The sequence below is a fragment of the Anomaloglossus baeobatrachus genome, chromosome 8 (genome assembly GCF_048569485.1).
Source record: "Anomaloglossus baeobatrachus isolate aAnoBae1 chromosome 8, aAnoBae1.hap1, whole genome shotgun sequence".
In the NCBI taxonomy this organism is placed as follows: domain Eukaryota; kingdom Metazoa; phylum Chordata; class Amphibia; order Anura; family Aromobatidae; genus Anomaloglossus; species Anomaloglossus baeobatrachus.
The window spans coordinates 31,683,767-31,701,294 of NC_134360.1; the positions used below are offsets into that span (position 1 = coordinate 31,683,767).

Here is a 17,528-nt window from a genome sequence, read left to right on the forward strand (position 1 = left end):
CGTAGCCGGAACACTCACTTCCTGTTGATTAACTTGTTTGGTCCGAAGGCGAGAAGACAGAAGCCGGCGCTGATTGGATGACGTCACAACCCCCCGTGAGCCCCGACACCACAATCTCGGACACCTCTGGAAGGGCGCCAATACGGGAGGGAAGTATAGGCTTTATTATTTTACCTGGGGGAAACGTGGAATGAGAAAGGGTCATCCTAGTCATGGACAACCCTTTTAAGGTTCCTTTACACAACAATACAATCATGAATGAGTGTTCTTTGGAACACACTTTTCACTATAATCTTATTTTGTAAATATGCTGCCGATCCGGCTATGAATTGGCAAAACACTCATTTGTTGAGTAAAATGCACAAAATGTCCTCATTCTCAGCAGCACTTGTCTTCTGTAAACAGGACTCGTGCTGCCGAGAACAATTTCGTGTGCATATGCCTGTGCAAAAAGGCTAATAAATGACCGCCCATCTGTATTTATATGCCGATCGGTGGTTGAGTAACATTGCAAAATCAGATGGTTTAGATGCACCCTAACTCTGACATATGCTACCGGCAGAGTCGGGACGACCCTGTACATATTGTATACGGTGTGCCTTTATATATGGCATTTAATCATCCACAAATTGATTACATGAGAGTTAGTGTATATACATTTGGAAGCCGTAATAGAACCTTTACAGCAATAATCAGTGATCCATTGAGAGACTGGCAGACGGCGGTGTAACATACCATTGTGTGCCTTTATGTCAGACAAGACAATGCCGCCCCCTGTACTTAACATTCACCGCAACACACGGGTCACATATACTCCTCGGAGATAACGGCGCTGCCTATAGGCGACATTGAGCGAGTTTATCTCCGAGGCAATGACCACATTTGGCAGCACTCAACTCCGGCTGAGCCAAGAGGGGCTGATGTATATGCAATTTGTCTCCAAACACTCGCATCCGAACTTCTTCTCGTGATATATTGTTTCTTTTGCAAATAAACTCCTCTTACAAGAGACAGGTCAACTCTTTCATTCATCAGTTTGGGGGAGCAGATCGTTCCTCTATCATAATTTATTTGCGACTCGTTCCAGGTTAAGTTGTAGTTTGGCACGAGGCTTGTGATTTCGCAAAGGACAATGGAATGGAAATGTAATATTTAATGTTGCTACCTGTCCATTCATCTTCTCTAGCTGTCCTCCAAATGATAGCATGCATATGTATGCTCGTTTCATCTGAGCATGCATGTGCTGTCTCAATGGGTAGAGGGAAGCAAACCCCTGATAAACCCCTATGGTGGCATGTCCAATCCTTGTCGGAGGTTAGTCTGAAGACCCCTTATACACAAGAGATAAAATCAACAGGATTGGATGACTTTGCCCTTATGAAATATTTACGTTGACAATTGAGATTGTCCTAGGTCTTCCATCAAACCGGTCTCACAAATTTCAAGTCACATCTAAAAGGAACCTAAACTGCTGACCAAACATAACTAGATATTATGGACAACCCCAGAGGGCCACGAAGGGGAATAATGAACACTTCCGAAAATTGGAAGAGGTCATTAACAAAGAAAGCAGATCTTCCATTAATCTAAGAAGAGAAAGGTGGAGGTCACCATCAAAAGTGTTGACTACTTTCAGACATCCAGCAGTCTTGGACAACCTTCCCTTCCAAGCCAATATTAGTTGGTTGGAGCATCAAAAGATCCTTTTCCGCTTGGTTGTCCAAATTGCTGACCAAACATAACTAGATATTATGGACACCCACAAAAGGCCAAGAAGGGGAATAATGAACACGTCTGAAAATTGGTGAAGGTCAATATCAAAGAAAGCAGATCTTCCATTATTCTAAGAAGAGAAAGATGGAGGTCACCATCAAAAGTGTTGACTACTTTCAGACATCCAGCAGTCTTGGACAACCTTCCCTTCCAAGCCAATATTAGTTGGTTGGAGCATCAAAAGTTCTTTTTCCACTTGGTTGTCCAAATTGCTGACCAAACATAACTAGATATTATGGACAACCCCAAAGGGCCACAAAGGGGAATAATGAACACTTCTGAAAATTGGTGAAGGTCAATATCAAAGAAAGCAGATCTTCCATTAATCTAATAAGAGAAAGATGGAGGTCACCATCAAAAGTGTTGACTACTTTCAGACATCCAGAAGTCTTGGACATCCTTCCAAGCCAATATTAGTTGGTTGGAGTATCAAAAGTTCTTTTTCCCCTTGGTTGTCCAAATTTCTCACAGTTGTCCACTCAAGAACACTTGTAGGTTGGCAATCTGGCCACACAAAATCTGTACCTTTCTGTTGACCACAAATTGTAAGGGTTAAGAACCAGTAATCAGACTTTTACCAGTTTTCAAAAATGTTTGATGGCCACCATCACTTTGTCAAAAAAAAAAGGAACCGTAAATAAACGAGTTTCCTACCTGGAGGGACGGTTGCTTGTCATTCCTCTTGTGAGCCTTGAGTCCAGTGCTTTGCTGCTGGTGTATTAATAGCTGCCGTGCTACTTGAAGAGCCTGAAATGGGAAAAAATAAAGTGTTACTGGAACCATCTTACTACGTGACTTTGGCCAAAATTCCAGATTTATTATTTTGTGTTTTATTTTTTTTTTTGTTTTGTGGCATTTGTTGATTTTTTAGAGCACAAAAGTCTTCAAAACGGGGCCCTCCATTCTTGAATTTTGTCCCAGATCATCCAATGGTTAGTCCTCATGGAAGTCAATAGGGAACTTGAGCATTTTTCCAGAAAATCTTCTGGAAAAAATGCTCGAGCTCCCCTTTGACTTCCATTATACTTGGTATTCAAGTCACGGCCATTCCAGCATCCAACTGTTCTTAACGAGTACAGAGGACCAGAGCATGGTAGTGCCCGCTCATCACTAGTTATGAGTACTGAGCACCCGAGCATGGTAGTGCCCGCTCATCACTAGTTACGAGTACTGAGCACCCGAGCATGGTAGTGCCCGCTCATCACTAGTTACGAGTACTGAGTACCCGAGCATGCTGAAAGGGGGGAGAAAAGGCGCAAATAGGGTTTTACCCGGTATTAACCGTGTAAGGATGTAGAAAGATACACTCACCTGGAGCGGTTGTGCCAGTCACAACCCCTTGTAAAGCATATGAGTGTCCGCGTGGTTCCAGCAGCAGCCCCGTGAAGACTTAGTGAAAAAAAGGACATATATATATATATATATATATGTGAGAATCGGGTTTTAGCCGCGCTAAGAAACCACTGTTGCCAGGATGTAGTTTATATTGAAAAACTCTTTCTTTATTACAGCATCCAACGCGTTTCAGAGACATAAGCCGTCTCCTTCTTCAGGGAAAAAGAGAATCTCTTTCTCTTTTTCCCTGAAGAAGGAGACGGCTTATGTCTCTGAAACGCGTTGGATGCTGTAATAAAGAAAGAGTTTTTCAATATAAACTACATCCTGGCAACAGTGGTTTCTTAGCGCGGCTAAAACCCGATTCTCACATATATATATATATATATATGTCCTTTTTTTCACTGAGTACCCGAGCATGGTAGTGCCCGCTCATCACTAGTTACGAGTACTGGGCACCTGAGCATGGTAGTGCCCACTCATCACTAGTTACAAGTACTGGGCACCCGAGCATTGTAGTGCTCACTCATCACTAGGTACGAGTACTGAGCACCCGAGCATGGTAGTGCCCGCTCATCACTAGTTACGAGTACTGAGCACCTGAGCATGGTAGTGCCCGCTCATCACTAGTTACAAGTACTGAGCACCCGAGCATGGTAGTGCCCGCTCATCACTAGTTACAAGTACTGAGCACCCGAGCATGGTAGTGCCCGCTCATCACTAGTTACAAGTACTGAGCACCCGAGCATGGTAGTGCCCCCTCATCACTAGTTCTAAGCACTTAAACAGCACTCTTGCATGTCTTCCCCCATCCATATTTTGGAGATTGGAGATTGTTTACTAAAAAACAATCTTTTTCTTTTTGGAACTTCATTGGTCTAAATCTCATACATTGGTAAGATGCTCAAACACTGGCTGGTTTGTACAGTCTTCGGAAAAGAAGATTGGTAAATATAATCTGGTATTCAACATTTTAACGTGGTCTGTTATGGAAAAACTACTCAACATTTTTTTTTGCATTCATCTAACACATTCCACTACTTCTTTATACCATACTTCAATAAACACCTTTCACTGGACATTTCCTCGATGAATGCAACACCCAACAGTGACTAAACATTGTGAGGAAATTGCCTCATATTATTTATCGGGATGTTACCCCCCAAGTCCATTTGGAAGAGTTCTACAAAATGATTTTTGCTAATCTTGGATGAATCCTAGTGGACTGTGCAGAACATTAGCTCAGCCAAAGTCATACGATGTGGAAGTGACAGCTGAACTAGGCCCGAAACTGCCGTCGCTTCAGACACATAAAACTAAGGACTTTCTCACTGAAGCAGGAAAAAGTTTCCAATCGGAAGGACAGTCTCGACTGTGCGAGGAGCATGTTAAGACTTGGACAAAACAGGATGATGTATGTCAACTTGATAAAAAGCTTGTACATTTTTCTTATTTTAGAGAAGCGTTTGTTGATGTGGCTATTCAACTATTCAGAAGTAGTTTGGACAAGTGCAAATATTGGATTACTAAAATTACACACAACAATGCCACGTCAACAATGCTCAAGGTCATTGAGAAGCTGTCAAGCTCGAAGACTGCTGGAGGTCAAAAGGCAATCTGGCCTTTTGGTTTTGTAAAAACATTATATGTATTCATCTAAGGCCTAATACATAACCTCAATGGTAGCAAACTAAGTCCTATTATTTCTGAATTATGGAGCCATCAACATTTGAGATGCCACCAACGTGCTCTTGAAGCAATCTTCTAAGAAGAAATACCACTGTAATACCATTTATTTTACTTATAGATACATTAGTGTCCCAAAGTAGTCCATGAAAGCCATATTATACATCTGTAATATGGTCTTGGGTACTGGCCCTTATGAGGAGGAGCAAAAAGTGATGACCCTGATGGTGAATGTTGAGTATGATAACGGAGAAAAAAAAATACTTGGTTCTTATGAAGGCCTTATTTTGGCTATGTGCTTGACATTCTGCGTATTAAAGCTGACTATACGCTGTTATTTGTCTGAAAGCTGTCACTTCTGACCCCCCGCATACACATGGCAGTTCATCAACACATAAGGACAGTAAACCAGTCCTGCAATCTCTAGTTGGGCCAACATTCACTCACTTCTTAAGTCTTTTATCACGTTGACCCGATTTCAACGACTAGGAAGGTATGTAATGGAATTTAATGAATAGCCTTTAAAGTGTACCAGTCCTTCCAACACAAAGCATAAAGAAAATCTGGTATTCCTGCGCCCAACCACCTACCTGATCCCTCATGTCACAGCATGCATTGCGTCTGCCATTTTTTAGAGGGTGTGAGGGGATAACAGGGGATCGGGGCTCATAGGCTGGCCCTCAGGCTAGGGGGCTCCAAGCTGTCCCTACTCCCAGAGATAAGTCTAATGGTGACGATGTCTGGGCCACCTTCCATGGGCTACTAACCTTGAAAACTTCCTCAAGATGATGACTGAGGGATCAGATTACACACAGGGATATTTGTAGTCTGTAACTGTCACGGGGTGTGAGGGAATAACAGGGGACCAGGGCTCATAGGCTGGCCCTCAGGCTAGGGGGCTCCAAGCTGTCCCTACTCCCAGAGATAAGTCTAATGGTGACGATGTCTGGGCCACCTTCCATGGGCTACTAACCTTGAAAACTTCCTCAAGATGATGACTGAGGGATTAGATTACACACAGGGATATTTGTAGTTTTTGAAAATAATTTTTGGGGTTGCACACTACATGTGATCACCGTGTTGCTACCCTCAATGTGTGACGTTAAAACACTGCAAGCAGCTCGCAGAGGGCTGAGCACCAAGCGTAACCTGAGCACAGCAATGCTTGTGACAGTTAAGTTCACAAGTAAAGCATCCGAACCCAAGCTCTGTTTCTTTAAGTTGGTGTTTGGTTCGAAAACCGAACCTCAGGTTCACTCATTTTTAGTCTGAATAGCATCTGATGCCGCCATGACACTCGGCGGGTTTAGAGTAAAACCCCATGTGACACCAATGTGATAATAGTTCGCCTGCCCTGAACTGGGAACCTGCCTCTCCGTTATGTCTGCATGCAGTTTGACAGACAGGAGAGAAAGAGCAGAGAGACAAAGATCTGTGGCAATTTAGTAAAAAAAATGTAAAGACCCAACCCCACTTTCTGCAAAGATAAAAAATCCACCAAACTTTATGTTGAGAAAGAAAGAACTGCCCCCACTCCCTGCAGAAAAACAATGACCTCTCCCTGTTTCCTGTAGAGAAACAAAGACCTGCCTCACCTCCTGTAGAGAAAAAAAGACCTGCCCCACTTCCTGTAGAGAAAAAAAAGACCTGCCCCACTTCCAGTAGAGAAACAAAGACCTGCCCCACCTCCTGTAGAGAAAAAAAGACCTGCCCCACTTCCTGTAGAGAAAAAAAAGACCTGCCCCACTTCCAGTAGAGAAACAAAGACCTGCCCCACTTCCTGTAGAGAAAAAAAGACCTGCCTCCCACTTCCTGTAGAGAAACAAAGACCTGCCTCACCTCCTGTAGAGAAAAAAAAGACCCGCCCCACTTCCTGTAGAGAAAAAAAGACCTGCCCCACTTCCTGTAGAGAAACAAAGACCTGCCCCACTTCCTGTAGAGAAACAAAGACCTGCCCCATTTCCTGTAGAGAAACAAAGACCTGCCCCACTTCCTGTAGAGAAACAAAGACCTGCCCCACTTCCTGTATAAAAACAAAGACCTGCCCCACTTCCTGTAGAGAAACAAAGACCCGCCCCACTTCCTGTAGAGAAACAAAGACCCGCCCCACTTCCTGTAGAGAAACAAAGACCCGCCCCACTTCTTGCAAAGAAACAAAGACCTGCCACACTTCCTGTAGAAAAAAATGACCTCTCCCTGCTTCCTGTAGAGAAAAAGACCAGCCCATTTCCTGTAGAAAAACAAAGACCTGCCGCACTTCCTGTAAAGAAAAAAAGATCTGCCCCCACTTCCTGTAGAGAGGCAATGACCTGTCCCCACTTCCTGTAGAGAGACAATGACCTGCCCCCACTTCCTGTAGAAACAATGACCTGCCCCCACTTCCTGTAGAAACAATGACCTGCCCCCACTTCCTGTACAGATAAATCCCCACCCCCAATTTCTAGAAATGGATTACAACGGACAACAGGCACTGAGCACCAAGTTATGGGGGAGTGTCCAAGCAATGGGACCAAGACAATTTTTGAATAAACTTATTTTCAGATTGTCTACTTATCACATTATCAAATAAGAAGAAGTTGTCAGAACGTTCAGTGACCATAATAAATAAATGCATGAAGAAAAGACGATCCTGAGCTACGATTCAGGTTATGAGTTGTAAGGGGTTTTTAGAAACAGAAGAGACTTTCGATTTAAGTCCACGTGAACTAGTGCTGTGGTTATAGATGTCTCCACTTCAAAGGGTTTCTACAAAAATCACTTGGTTTATGCTGAAATTTGAAGGAAACACCCTACAGCGAAGCCAAACCTGGCAGCGTTCTGTCTTCCATATATGTTTGCATTGGTTTCTGCATTGACCTCCAGAAGGTCTTCACACCAGCTACCTCTTCTTGTACAGACAGCGCCTGTTTCAATTTCTGAACATCTGAAGACGTTAAGCGAGAAATGTAAAGAGGAACATGTTTTACCCATGTGACTCATAAATAGAAACCGTAGACATTCTTTTTTGGGAGATGCTCACAAATCTCGAAGGGCATAAGACACAATTTCATAATGACGTTTCAGTCGTCTACTGTTCATGGTTAGTGATCTCAGCAGAGGTTGAACGTCTTGTATCACCTCGAATTTTACGTCTTTAAAAGTATTGATCTGCAATCGGTGCCATAAAAGTAAAATGTGAGCTCCATATGTTTCCCTAGTTTATTGATTTAGTCTATGACCAACTACAAGGTAGTGATGCTTTCTGGAGGCATCTGAGAAGACAAAAATCCTTACAGGGGTGGATTGGCCAACTGAAGAATGTGACGATAGGTCTAAGCTTTGACCAAAACAGCCCACCAAGACACCAGGATCTCAAAGGTCCAGCAGAAGACCACGCTTATTCAGAAAGCTTGAAGAAAATCAGTAACCATCAGAAATGGATGTTCACTGTCTATATACTTAGAAAGTGGGCCATTGTAGACCCAAATCCTGACAGTAATTATAGGGTCCCATCATAGAAAAGCATGAAATGGGGCATCATATCTCCAGAACATGATGTATCCATCTATGGATTTATCTATCTAGCTAATATCTATCAATCAAGATTTATTGAACAGAATTCTAGCCATCTATAGTCATGATGTGACTGCACCTGTCGTCCAACGGCAGGCAGCATAACACAGAGGGAACAACAGGGTAACAATACATCAAGGGGCCTGGGCATTAGGGAAAGGGGAGCGGGGTCACCTCCTCTCACTTGAGGCTGCTCCCTGTACTCTCTAACATCCCTAGACAGGTCCTTCCCCCATGCGCCATGACGAGCCTAGGAACTCTCTGGCCCTGAACTCACCTTCACTAGTGAAGGCAAGCGAGACGCTACTACAATAAGACAACACGTAGTAGGAAAGACAAACAGGTGAGGAAAGATACAACAAATAACACAACACTCCAGCAGGAATTTCTCAGCTGCAACTGAAGAGATACCTCAGCTTTCTCCAAGTGGACAGCATAGGTATGAGCTATAGCCGGCATAGGGAAGACTGAGGAGTGGATACATATAGGAGAAGGGAGTGACTGCAGCTGAGGTTACATCAACCTGTTAGATCACTGCAGGATAGAAATAATCCTTAACTCCTTCAGTACCGGATGGAATTAAATATGCCCCAACTGTACTCGAGTGGGCATTAAAGAGGATCCACAATATGCTAAGACCTTCTAATCCCAGATTCCCCCCTGTGACACTATTTTTATCTAATATGCATCTTTCTATACATATTTATAGCTAACTACTTATCTCTGTTGGAGAATTTGCATTGGCCCATATGACTCGATCTATCTATATCCATCTATCTACGATCTATGTATCTATCTATATCCATCCATCTATTTATCTCCAATCTATCTATAGCCATCTAATCATCCATCCATCTATATCTATCTATCTATCCATCTAACCATCCATCTATCTATCCTTCTATATCTATCTCCTATCTATCCATCCATCCATCTATATCCAATCTATCTATATCCTTCTATCCATACATCTATCTATATCCATCTGTCTATCCATCCTTCTATGTCCATCTATCTCCTATCTATCTATAGTGTCCCCCTTGAGTCATTAACCCTTCCCCTCCCAGGTGACGTGTTCTCGGCTCCCCACACCCATGACATCATCTCAGCTTTTTATGCCTCCCCTCCATAATCAGTTACACTCAGGAAATTATACAGCAATTATTCCAAGTCAGAAATAGCTGCAATGTGTAATATTGTAAATCTAGGTAATTGAAACAGTAGAGGCAGTAATCCGTGTAATACCACTGTGAGTATACAGCTTTAGCTTTTTTCTTTTTTTTGTTACATGTTGTCTGGAGCTGATGTATAAAACCCCGGCAGACGGGATTACCAGGCACATTACATACACCTTGTATGACAAAAGAATTCCTTTATTAATTTAGTAACCGGAGGAGGAAAGAAAGAAATAAAAGTAGTGAATTCAGTGCAGATCTATTGCTTCTCCCCCTACTGATAATAACAGTATATAACATATAGGAATAAGACAAAGCCAAGGAGGCCGGGGAATGTGATGGGTCAGAGAGATAAAATAAAAAGGGAAAAAAATAAAAAACAACTTAATATAGTATAGAAAAGCAAGCGAGCGCTCCGGCGGAGCCGCACACCTACACTAGCATCTGAGTAAAGACCTTCAGTCACTCTTTCCATTTTCACCATGCAATTACTCCTACTGTTAAACAAATTGTCCTTAAGGTACAGTAGCAAACACCAGGTTTATTTTCTGTAAAAACACAACCGGTTTCAAGCATTACAAAACTGCGACTCCAATTTTTTATTTTTTTTTTTATTATTTTTTTTTTTTCTTCCCTCTCTCCTTCTGTGCTTGTACCGCACTTGAGGTGAACATAAGCTCTCAGTTTGATCCCTCTCTCACCATTGTGCAAAAGAAGCTTTAAGTCTTCAGCATTTAAGTGCAGGAGAACATCAAAAAAAAAGAAAAAAAAAAATCAAGAACGCAGACACAACAACGGTAAAGCGGGCGAGCAGCTTACCAAAGATTATCAACCTGAAGACGGCCTGTAATAGATTTTATAAAGCACTGATTTCCCATAAGAACCAAACATTTTTCTATTCCGGATTTTATTTTTTTTTCTTCTTTTTAACGCAGCTGCATTAACTGATTCAGCAGCCACAAAGAGAAAACAGGTTTAACTGGAAGCGATTGTTACATCCGTCATATGCTGCGCACAACAAGTATTGACAGCTTCTACTCAATGTTTATAAAACAAAGACAAAACAACAACAACAAAAATAATGTATATGCATTTCTTTCTCTTTTTCCTCAAATCATTGATTTAAAAAAATAAAATACAACCTTTATTGACATTCCTTTCTTCCTCAAGGTTTAAAACAGAGAGAAAACAAGACCCCACCCAAGAAAAAAACATCTTTAGACATTCAAAAATAATCTGTTTGATTATTTTCTTTTTTATGTTTAAGTCAATTTTCAAAAATAAAAAAATCTAATTTTTTAATCTTTTTTTAGTAATTTTTTCTGAAATAATTTAAATGTTATTGTTCAAAAATATTCAGATTTTTTTCAGTTTTTTTTAAGTCATTTTTCTAAAATAATCTGTTTGCTTTTATTATATTTTTGTCATTTTTCAGATATAAAGTTATTCAAAAATAATCAGATTTTTTTAAGTCATTTTTCAAAAATAATCTGTTCGGTTTTATTTTTAATTCATTTTTAAAAAATAATCTAAGGTTTGATTTTTTTTAATTTTTTAGTTATTTTTCAAAAATCAGATTTTTTTTCAGGTTTTTTTAAGTCATTTCTCAAAAAATAATCTGTTAGATATTTTCATTTTTTAGTTTTTTTTCAAAAGTAAGATTTTTTTTCAGTTTTTTTAAGTCCTTTTTCAAAAATAATTGATTTTTTTATCATTTTTCAAAAATATTCTGTTTGATTTTTTTTAAATATTTTTTTAAAAAAAATCTGTTAGATTTTTTGTCATTTTTTGTCATTTTCAAAAATAAGGTTTGATATTTTAATTTTTTAAAAATAACTTTTAAAAAATTATCTAACGCTTCATTTTTTTTGTCATTTTTCAAAAACAATCTGATTTTATTTTTCAGTTTAAGAAATTTTTCAAAAACAAATCAATTTTTTTTTAGTCTTTTTCAAAAATAATTAATCGGTTTGAGTTTCTTTAAAGTCATTTTTCAAAAATAATCTAATGTTTTGAATTTTGTTTTTCCATTTTTTTTTAAATCATTTTTCAAATATAATCTGATATATTTGGTTCTTTTCAGGTTTTTTTTAAAGTAATTTTTCAAAAATAATTAATATGTTTGGGCGACACAGTGGCTCAGTGGTTAGCACTGCAGTCTTGTGGTGGCTCAGTGGTTAGCACTGCAGCCTTGCAGCGCTGGGGTCCTGGGTTCAAATCCCACCAAGTACACCATCTGCAAGGAGTTTGTATGTTCTCCCCGTGTTTGTGTGGGTTTCCTCCGGTTTCCTCCCACACTCCAAAGACATACAGACAGGGACTCTAGATTGTGAGCCCCAATGGGGACAGTGTTGCCAATGTATGTAAAGTGCTGTGGAATTAATAGAATTAATAAATGACTAAAATTCTTATTATTATTATTAATTATGTTTGTCATTTAAAAAAAAAGCCAAACAATAAGAAAATAGTAATAATTAATACAAGTTAAAGAATAAATCTAATAAAAGTATTCAAAAATAAAATAAAAAAAAAAATAAATAAATAAAATATATAAATAAATGAGGGGGTTGGGCTGACATTGAGCACATGACATCTAGTCAGTAGTCATGATGGGCAGTCTTACAAAGCGGTTAAAGGTCAAGTAGCCTTCTTTTCAGGTTTATTTAAAGTCATTTTTCGAAAATAATCTAATACGTTTATGTCATTTTAAAAAAAAAGTCAAACAATAAGAAAATAATAATTAATACAAGTTAAGGAATAAATCTAATAAAAGTATTCAAAAATAAAATAAAAAATAAAAAAAAAAATAAATGAGGGGGTTGGGCTGACATTGAGCACATGACATCTAGTCAGTAGTCATGATGGGCAATCTTCAAAGAGGTTAAAGGTCAAGTAGCCTTCTTTTCAGGTTTTTTTAAAGTCATTTTCGAAAATAATCTAATACGTTTATGTCATTTTAAAAAAAAGTCAAACAATAAGAAAATAATAATTAATACAAGTTAAGGAATAAATCTAATAAAAGTATTCAAAAATAAAATAAAAAAAATAAAAAATAAATAAATGAGGGGGTTGGGCTGACATTGAGCACATGGCATCTAGTCAGTAGTCATGATGGGCAGTCTTTCAAAGAGGTTAAAGGTCAAGTAGCCTTACCCGGTAACCCTATGTCATAAGGCAGTGCTGAAAATTTTTCATTCATTTTTTTTTAACCCCCTAGACTCCCATGCTGCTTACGCTTGGCTGCCATGGACCTAGTGTATTAAACCCAGCGCATTTGGTATTGTAATATTACAATATAAAATACAATAATACAAGTAATGTTACTAAACAGCCTCCCTCTCCAGCATGGAAGCTGGGATTTAACTTCTCTCATTGTGCTATAGTCCTAAGGCAATGAAGAATGTATGTATCACGAGGAAATCATGACCCACTCCTCCCCACCGCTACCGGTCAACCCACCCTGGTGCCAAAGATGCCAAAAAAAACCCATAAAAGATACAAAAGAGTTAAAAAGCAAAGTTTGATGCTTCTTTGAAGACTTACTGAGTTCCTTTAAGAAGATTGCTGCCTCCTTGCAGTATACGTTGTGTTCTGGCTTTGGTTGGAGGGAAGCGGGGGTTGCAGAATAGTAAAGAAGAAAAAAAAATTGAATAAACAGGAAGAGCTGAGCAGCTCAATCTCACTTTAAAGTGAAAACTCAGTGGAACGTTGCCCTTTGTAGGCAACAACAGGGGACGCGCCTCTTAACAGTAGCAATGTCTGCTCCTGCTACATGACAAAGTAACCACAAGAATTCCTCCCCTGATTCTATCCCCCCCCCCAAAAAAAAAAAAATTAGCCTTGGAACTTGCAGGTAATTCACAATTCCGAAGCCTCTATTACTGTAACAGATTTGACTTCTCCTCCTTTCTGACCACAAGTCCCATCTGTAGGCACATACCAAACTAATTACATCGGTGGACTGGACCAACAAACAATAAAATACACTTTTTAACCCCCCCCCCCCCTCTTCTCTAGACAGTTAAATGAGCTCATTGTACAAAAAAAAAAGTCTATACCCCCCCTCCTCTTCTCCGCTCCCTCCTATCCTCCTATGTGATAAAATACACACTACATACTGGGATCTGATGAATACTGGCACTCATATCTTCCACCATGCTGGCTAAAATCATCTCTGCGATGAGATGTCATTGGCGTTTTGTTTAACCTCTCGTGTGCCAGGCTTTGAAATCATAGTCATCTTTGACTGTCAAAAATAATATAGGGGGAAAAAAACTAAAATAGAAGCTTAGCTAAAAATAAAAGTTTTTGTAAAGTAGCTATAGGAGGTAGCGAGTGTCCAATAAAGAGAAACCGTCACTTGTCATAAATATGAAATGTTTTAACCTGGTGTTAAAGCCGCTGTTCTCCTGAATCCGGCGATGTTTTTCTTTTGTCTCTGTGCCTCTCCGTTCTTGAGATACGGCCTCTCTTTCCCCATGTATAAATAAAGTCTTAATTTCCAAGTGGGTGTGGTCATAAAGGAGACCGCACCCTCTTGTATAAAAATAATAGATTAAGTAACAGGGAAGAGGAGGCTGTATCTCAGGAATGGAGAGGCGCAGGAACAAAAGAAAAACATCGCCGGATTCAGGAGAATAGTGAGAATTACATCAGACTAAAAAAGTACGTATTTATGATAAAAGACAGGTTCTAAAAGACGCATGTGTTCTCCTGAATCCGGAGATGTTTTTCTTTTCTTTCTGCGCCTCTCCAATCCTGAGATATGGCCTCTCTTTCCCCATGTATAAAAATAGTCTTAATTATACAAGTGGGTGTGGTCATCAAGCAGACCGAGCCCTCTTGATAAACATAATAGATTGAGTAACAGGGAAGAAGAGGCTGTATCTCAGGAATGGAGAGGCGCAGGAACAAAAGAAAAACAGCGCCGGATTCAGGAGAATAGTGAGAATTACATCAGATTAACAAAATATGTATTTATGATAAATGACAGGTTCTAAAAGACACATTTGTTCTCCTGAATCCAGTGTTGTATTTCCTTTGTTTCTGCGCTTCTCTGTTCCTGAGATACGGCCTCTCTTTCCCCATGCACAAATCTACTCTTTATGGCCAAGTGGGTGTGGTCATCAAGAAGACCGCACCCTCTTGTCTAAAAATAATAAATTACATTATAGGGAAGAAGAGGTCGTATCTCAGGAATGGAGAGGCGCAGAAACAAAAGAAAAACATCACCGGATTCAGGAGAACAGTGAGAATTACATCATATTAAAAAAAAGAATACGTATTTATGATAAATGACAGGTTCTGAAAGATGCATTTGTTCTCCTGTATCCGGAGATGTTTTTCTTTTGTTTCTGCGCCTCTCCGTTCCTGAGATACGGCCTCTCTTTCAACATGTATAAATCTAGTTATTACCAAGTGGGTGTGGTCATCAAGAAGACCACACCCTCTTCTTAAAAATAATAGGTTAAGTTACAGGGAATAAGAGGCCATATCTCAGGAACGGAGAGGCGCAGAAACAAAAGAAAAGCATCACCGGATTCAGGAGAACAGCGGCATTTACACCAGAAGAAACAAAATAAATGCATATTTATGACAAGTGACAGGTTCTAAAAGAGACTATTCTTCTAAATTTGGTGATGTTTTTCTTTTGTCCCTATGCTCCTCCATTCCTGAGATACGGCCTCTTATTACCCATATATAAAAAATCTAGTCTTTATTATACAATTGGGTGTGGTCATCATACATTTTATTGTAGACACACCCTCTTGTATAAGAATGATATATTAAGTTACAGGGAAGAACAAGCCATATCTCAGGAATGGAGAGGCGCAGGAACAAAAGAAAAACATCACCGGATTCAGGAGAACAGCGGCATTTACACCAGGTAAAAAGGAAATACATATTTATGACAAGTGACAGGTTCTAAAAGCCGCTTTTCTTCTGAATCCGGCAATGTTTTTCTTTTGTTCCTATGCCTCTCCATTCCTGAGATTCAGCAACTTATTCCCCATATATAAATCTAGTCTTTATTATACAAGTGGGTGTGGTAATAAATACACCTTCTTAAAGACCACACCCTCTTGTCTAAAAATAATACAGTAAGTTACAGGGAAGAACAGGCCATATCTCAGGAACGGAGAGGCGCAGGAACAAAAGAAACACATCGCCGGATTCAGGAGAACAGCGGCATTTACACCGGGTAAAAAGGAAATACATATTCCTGACAAGTGACAGGTTCTATTTCAGGGACAGCGAAAATACCAGCATGTAAATGAAAGTGCTGGAATTCAGGGCTTCATAAAGGACAAGGGGGGGAGAGGGGGGGAGGATGGGGCGGGGGAAAATCAGTGGGAAGGTGGGGAGAGGGGGGTGGAGGGGGGGAGGATGGGGCGGGGGAAAGACGGAAGGGAGGTGGAGAGAGGGGGGGAGAGGGAGGAGAGGGAAGGAGGAGGGGGCGGGGGAAAGACGGGGGAGGTGGAGAGAGGGGGGGAGAGGGGGGGAGGGAAGGGGGTTTTTGGGAGGGTGGAGAGGGGGGGAGAGTGGGGGAGAGGGAGGGGGAAGAGGGGGGAGAGGGAGGGGGAAGAGGGGGGAGAGGGAGGGGGAAAAGGGAGGGAGAGGGGGGGCGGAGAGGAAGAAAGAGAGGGGGGGGAAGGGGGGAGAGGGAGGGGGAAGGGGGGAGAGGGAGGGGGAAGGGGGGAGAGGGAGGGGGAAGAGGGAGGGAGAGGGGGGGGCGGAGAGGGAGAAAGAGAGGGGGGGAAAGGGGGGAGAGGGAGGGGGGGGGAGACCAGGAGTGATTTTAAACAATTTAGATCATTCTGCTGGACATGCGGAGCATGCTCAGTAGAACGTGACGGGATCAGTCAGCGGATTCCGCCCCTTAGTGCATTGCAGCGGAATCCGCCCCCATAGACAATCATTAGACACCTTGGCGGATTCTAACGGAATCCGTCAAGGTGTGATATTTTAATGACCCAAAAAACGCTACATGCTGCGTTCCTTCCGCCCGACGCTGCGTCAAATTAACGACGCAGCGTCATCCAGCGGATGCAACGCAGACACATGCGTTACAGTGCGTTGTCAATACAAGTCTATGGAGAATAGCGCAGTGCATTAACGGACTGCGCTATTCTCCATAGAGGCGGATTGCGCTGAACGCAAGTGTGAAAGCGCCTGAACATACAAACACACCTGGATAGTCACCGGTCCACAGCCATGCAGTCCCCGGCACGGACGTCCTCAGCGCCATGGTCCCGCTCGTCTCCACCCCCCCCCCGCACTCCGCCCCCCTGCACACATTACCCCGCAGGATGGGGGCACATGTCAGGATGGTGGCTGCACCACGATGGGGGCACATACCAGCATTGGGCCACATCACAGCATATTTTTACTTAACTTTACACAATTCATGGCCTTTTTTCATTACAAGCCATAGACATCATTAAACATTAGACTCATCTATTAAAACTGTTCCTTCTGTTGTTTGTCATTTTAAAACCAATAAACAATTATAAAAATACTAAATTAAACCGAACCCATCCAGTCCATTCATTACCTTATTATTCACTCTGCTAACCTACATACACACCCTAGACTACCCGATACGTTAGAATCCGGCCACCTTCTTTTATTTATATATATATATATTTATATTTTTATTTTATATATATATATATATATATATATATATATATACATATATATATATATATACATATACATACTCACATATAATAAAAGTGTTGCAAAGATACAATGTTGCGACGTAAAATACGCAGAACATCGCAAATTCAAATATTGTAAAAAGCGAGATTCCGTTTGTGGAGGGAACATTACAAGAGCCCCTTCCTCAAAAAAAAAAAAAGCACAGTTGGAAGAAGGAGACATCAGCTGTGAAGAGTTGCAGAAGACGATTCGGTCTGAATCGCAGCACTTTCCCCTATGTGCGTGGAATATATATGAAATGCTCGGAGATAACGGCACGCCGCCGTGTTTTAGGAACGTTTG

The 17,528-nt window shown here is 40.8% G+C and overlaps 1 protein-coding gene across 1 annotated transcript in view; it reads right to left on the reverse strand.

Moving 5' to 3' along the window:
• FOXP1 (forkhead box P1) overlaps positions 1–17,528 on the reverse strand; it is a 918,681-nt gene that overhangs the window by 230,162 nt on the left and 670,991 nt on the right. The window contains exon 7 of the mRNA XM_075321416.1: positions 2,428–2,520. Within this exon, the coding sequence (XP_075177531.1) occupies positions 2,428–2,520 (93 nt within the window). The remainder of the gene's footprint in view (positions 1–2,427; positions 2,521–17,528) is intronic.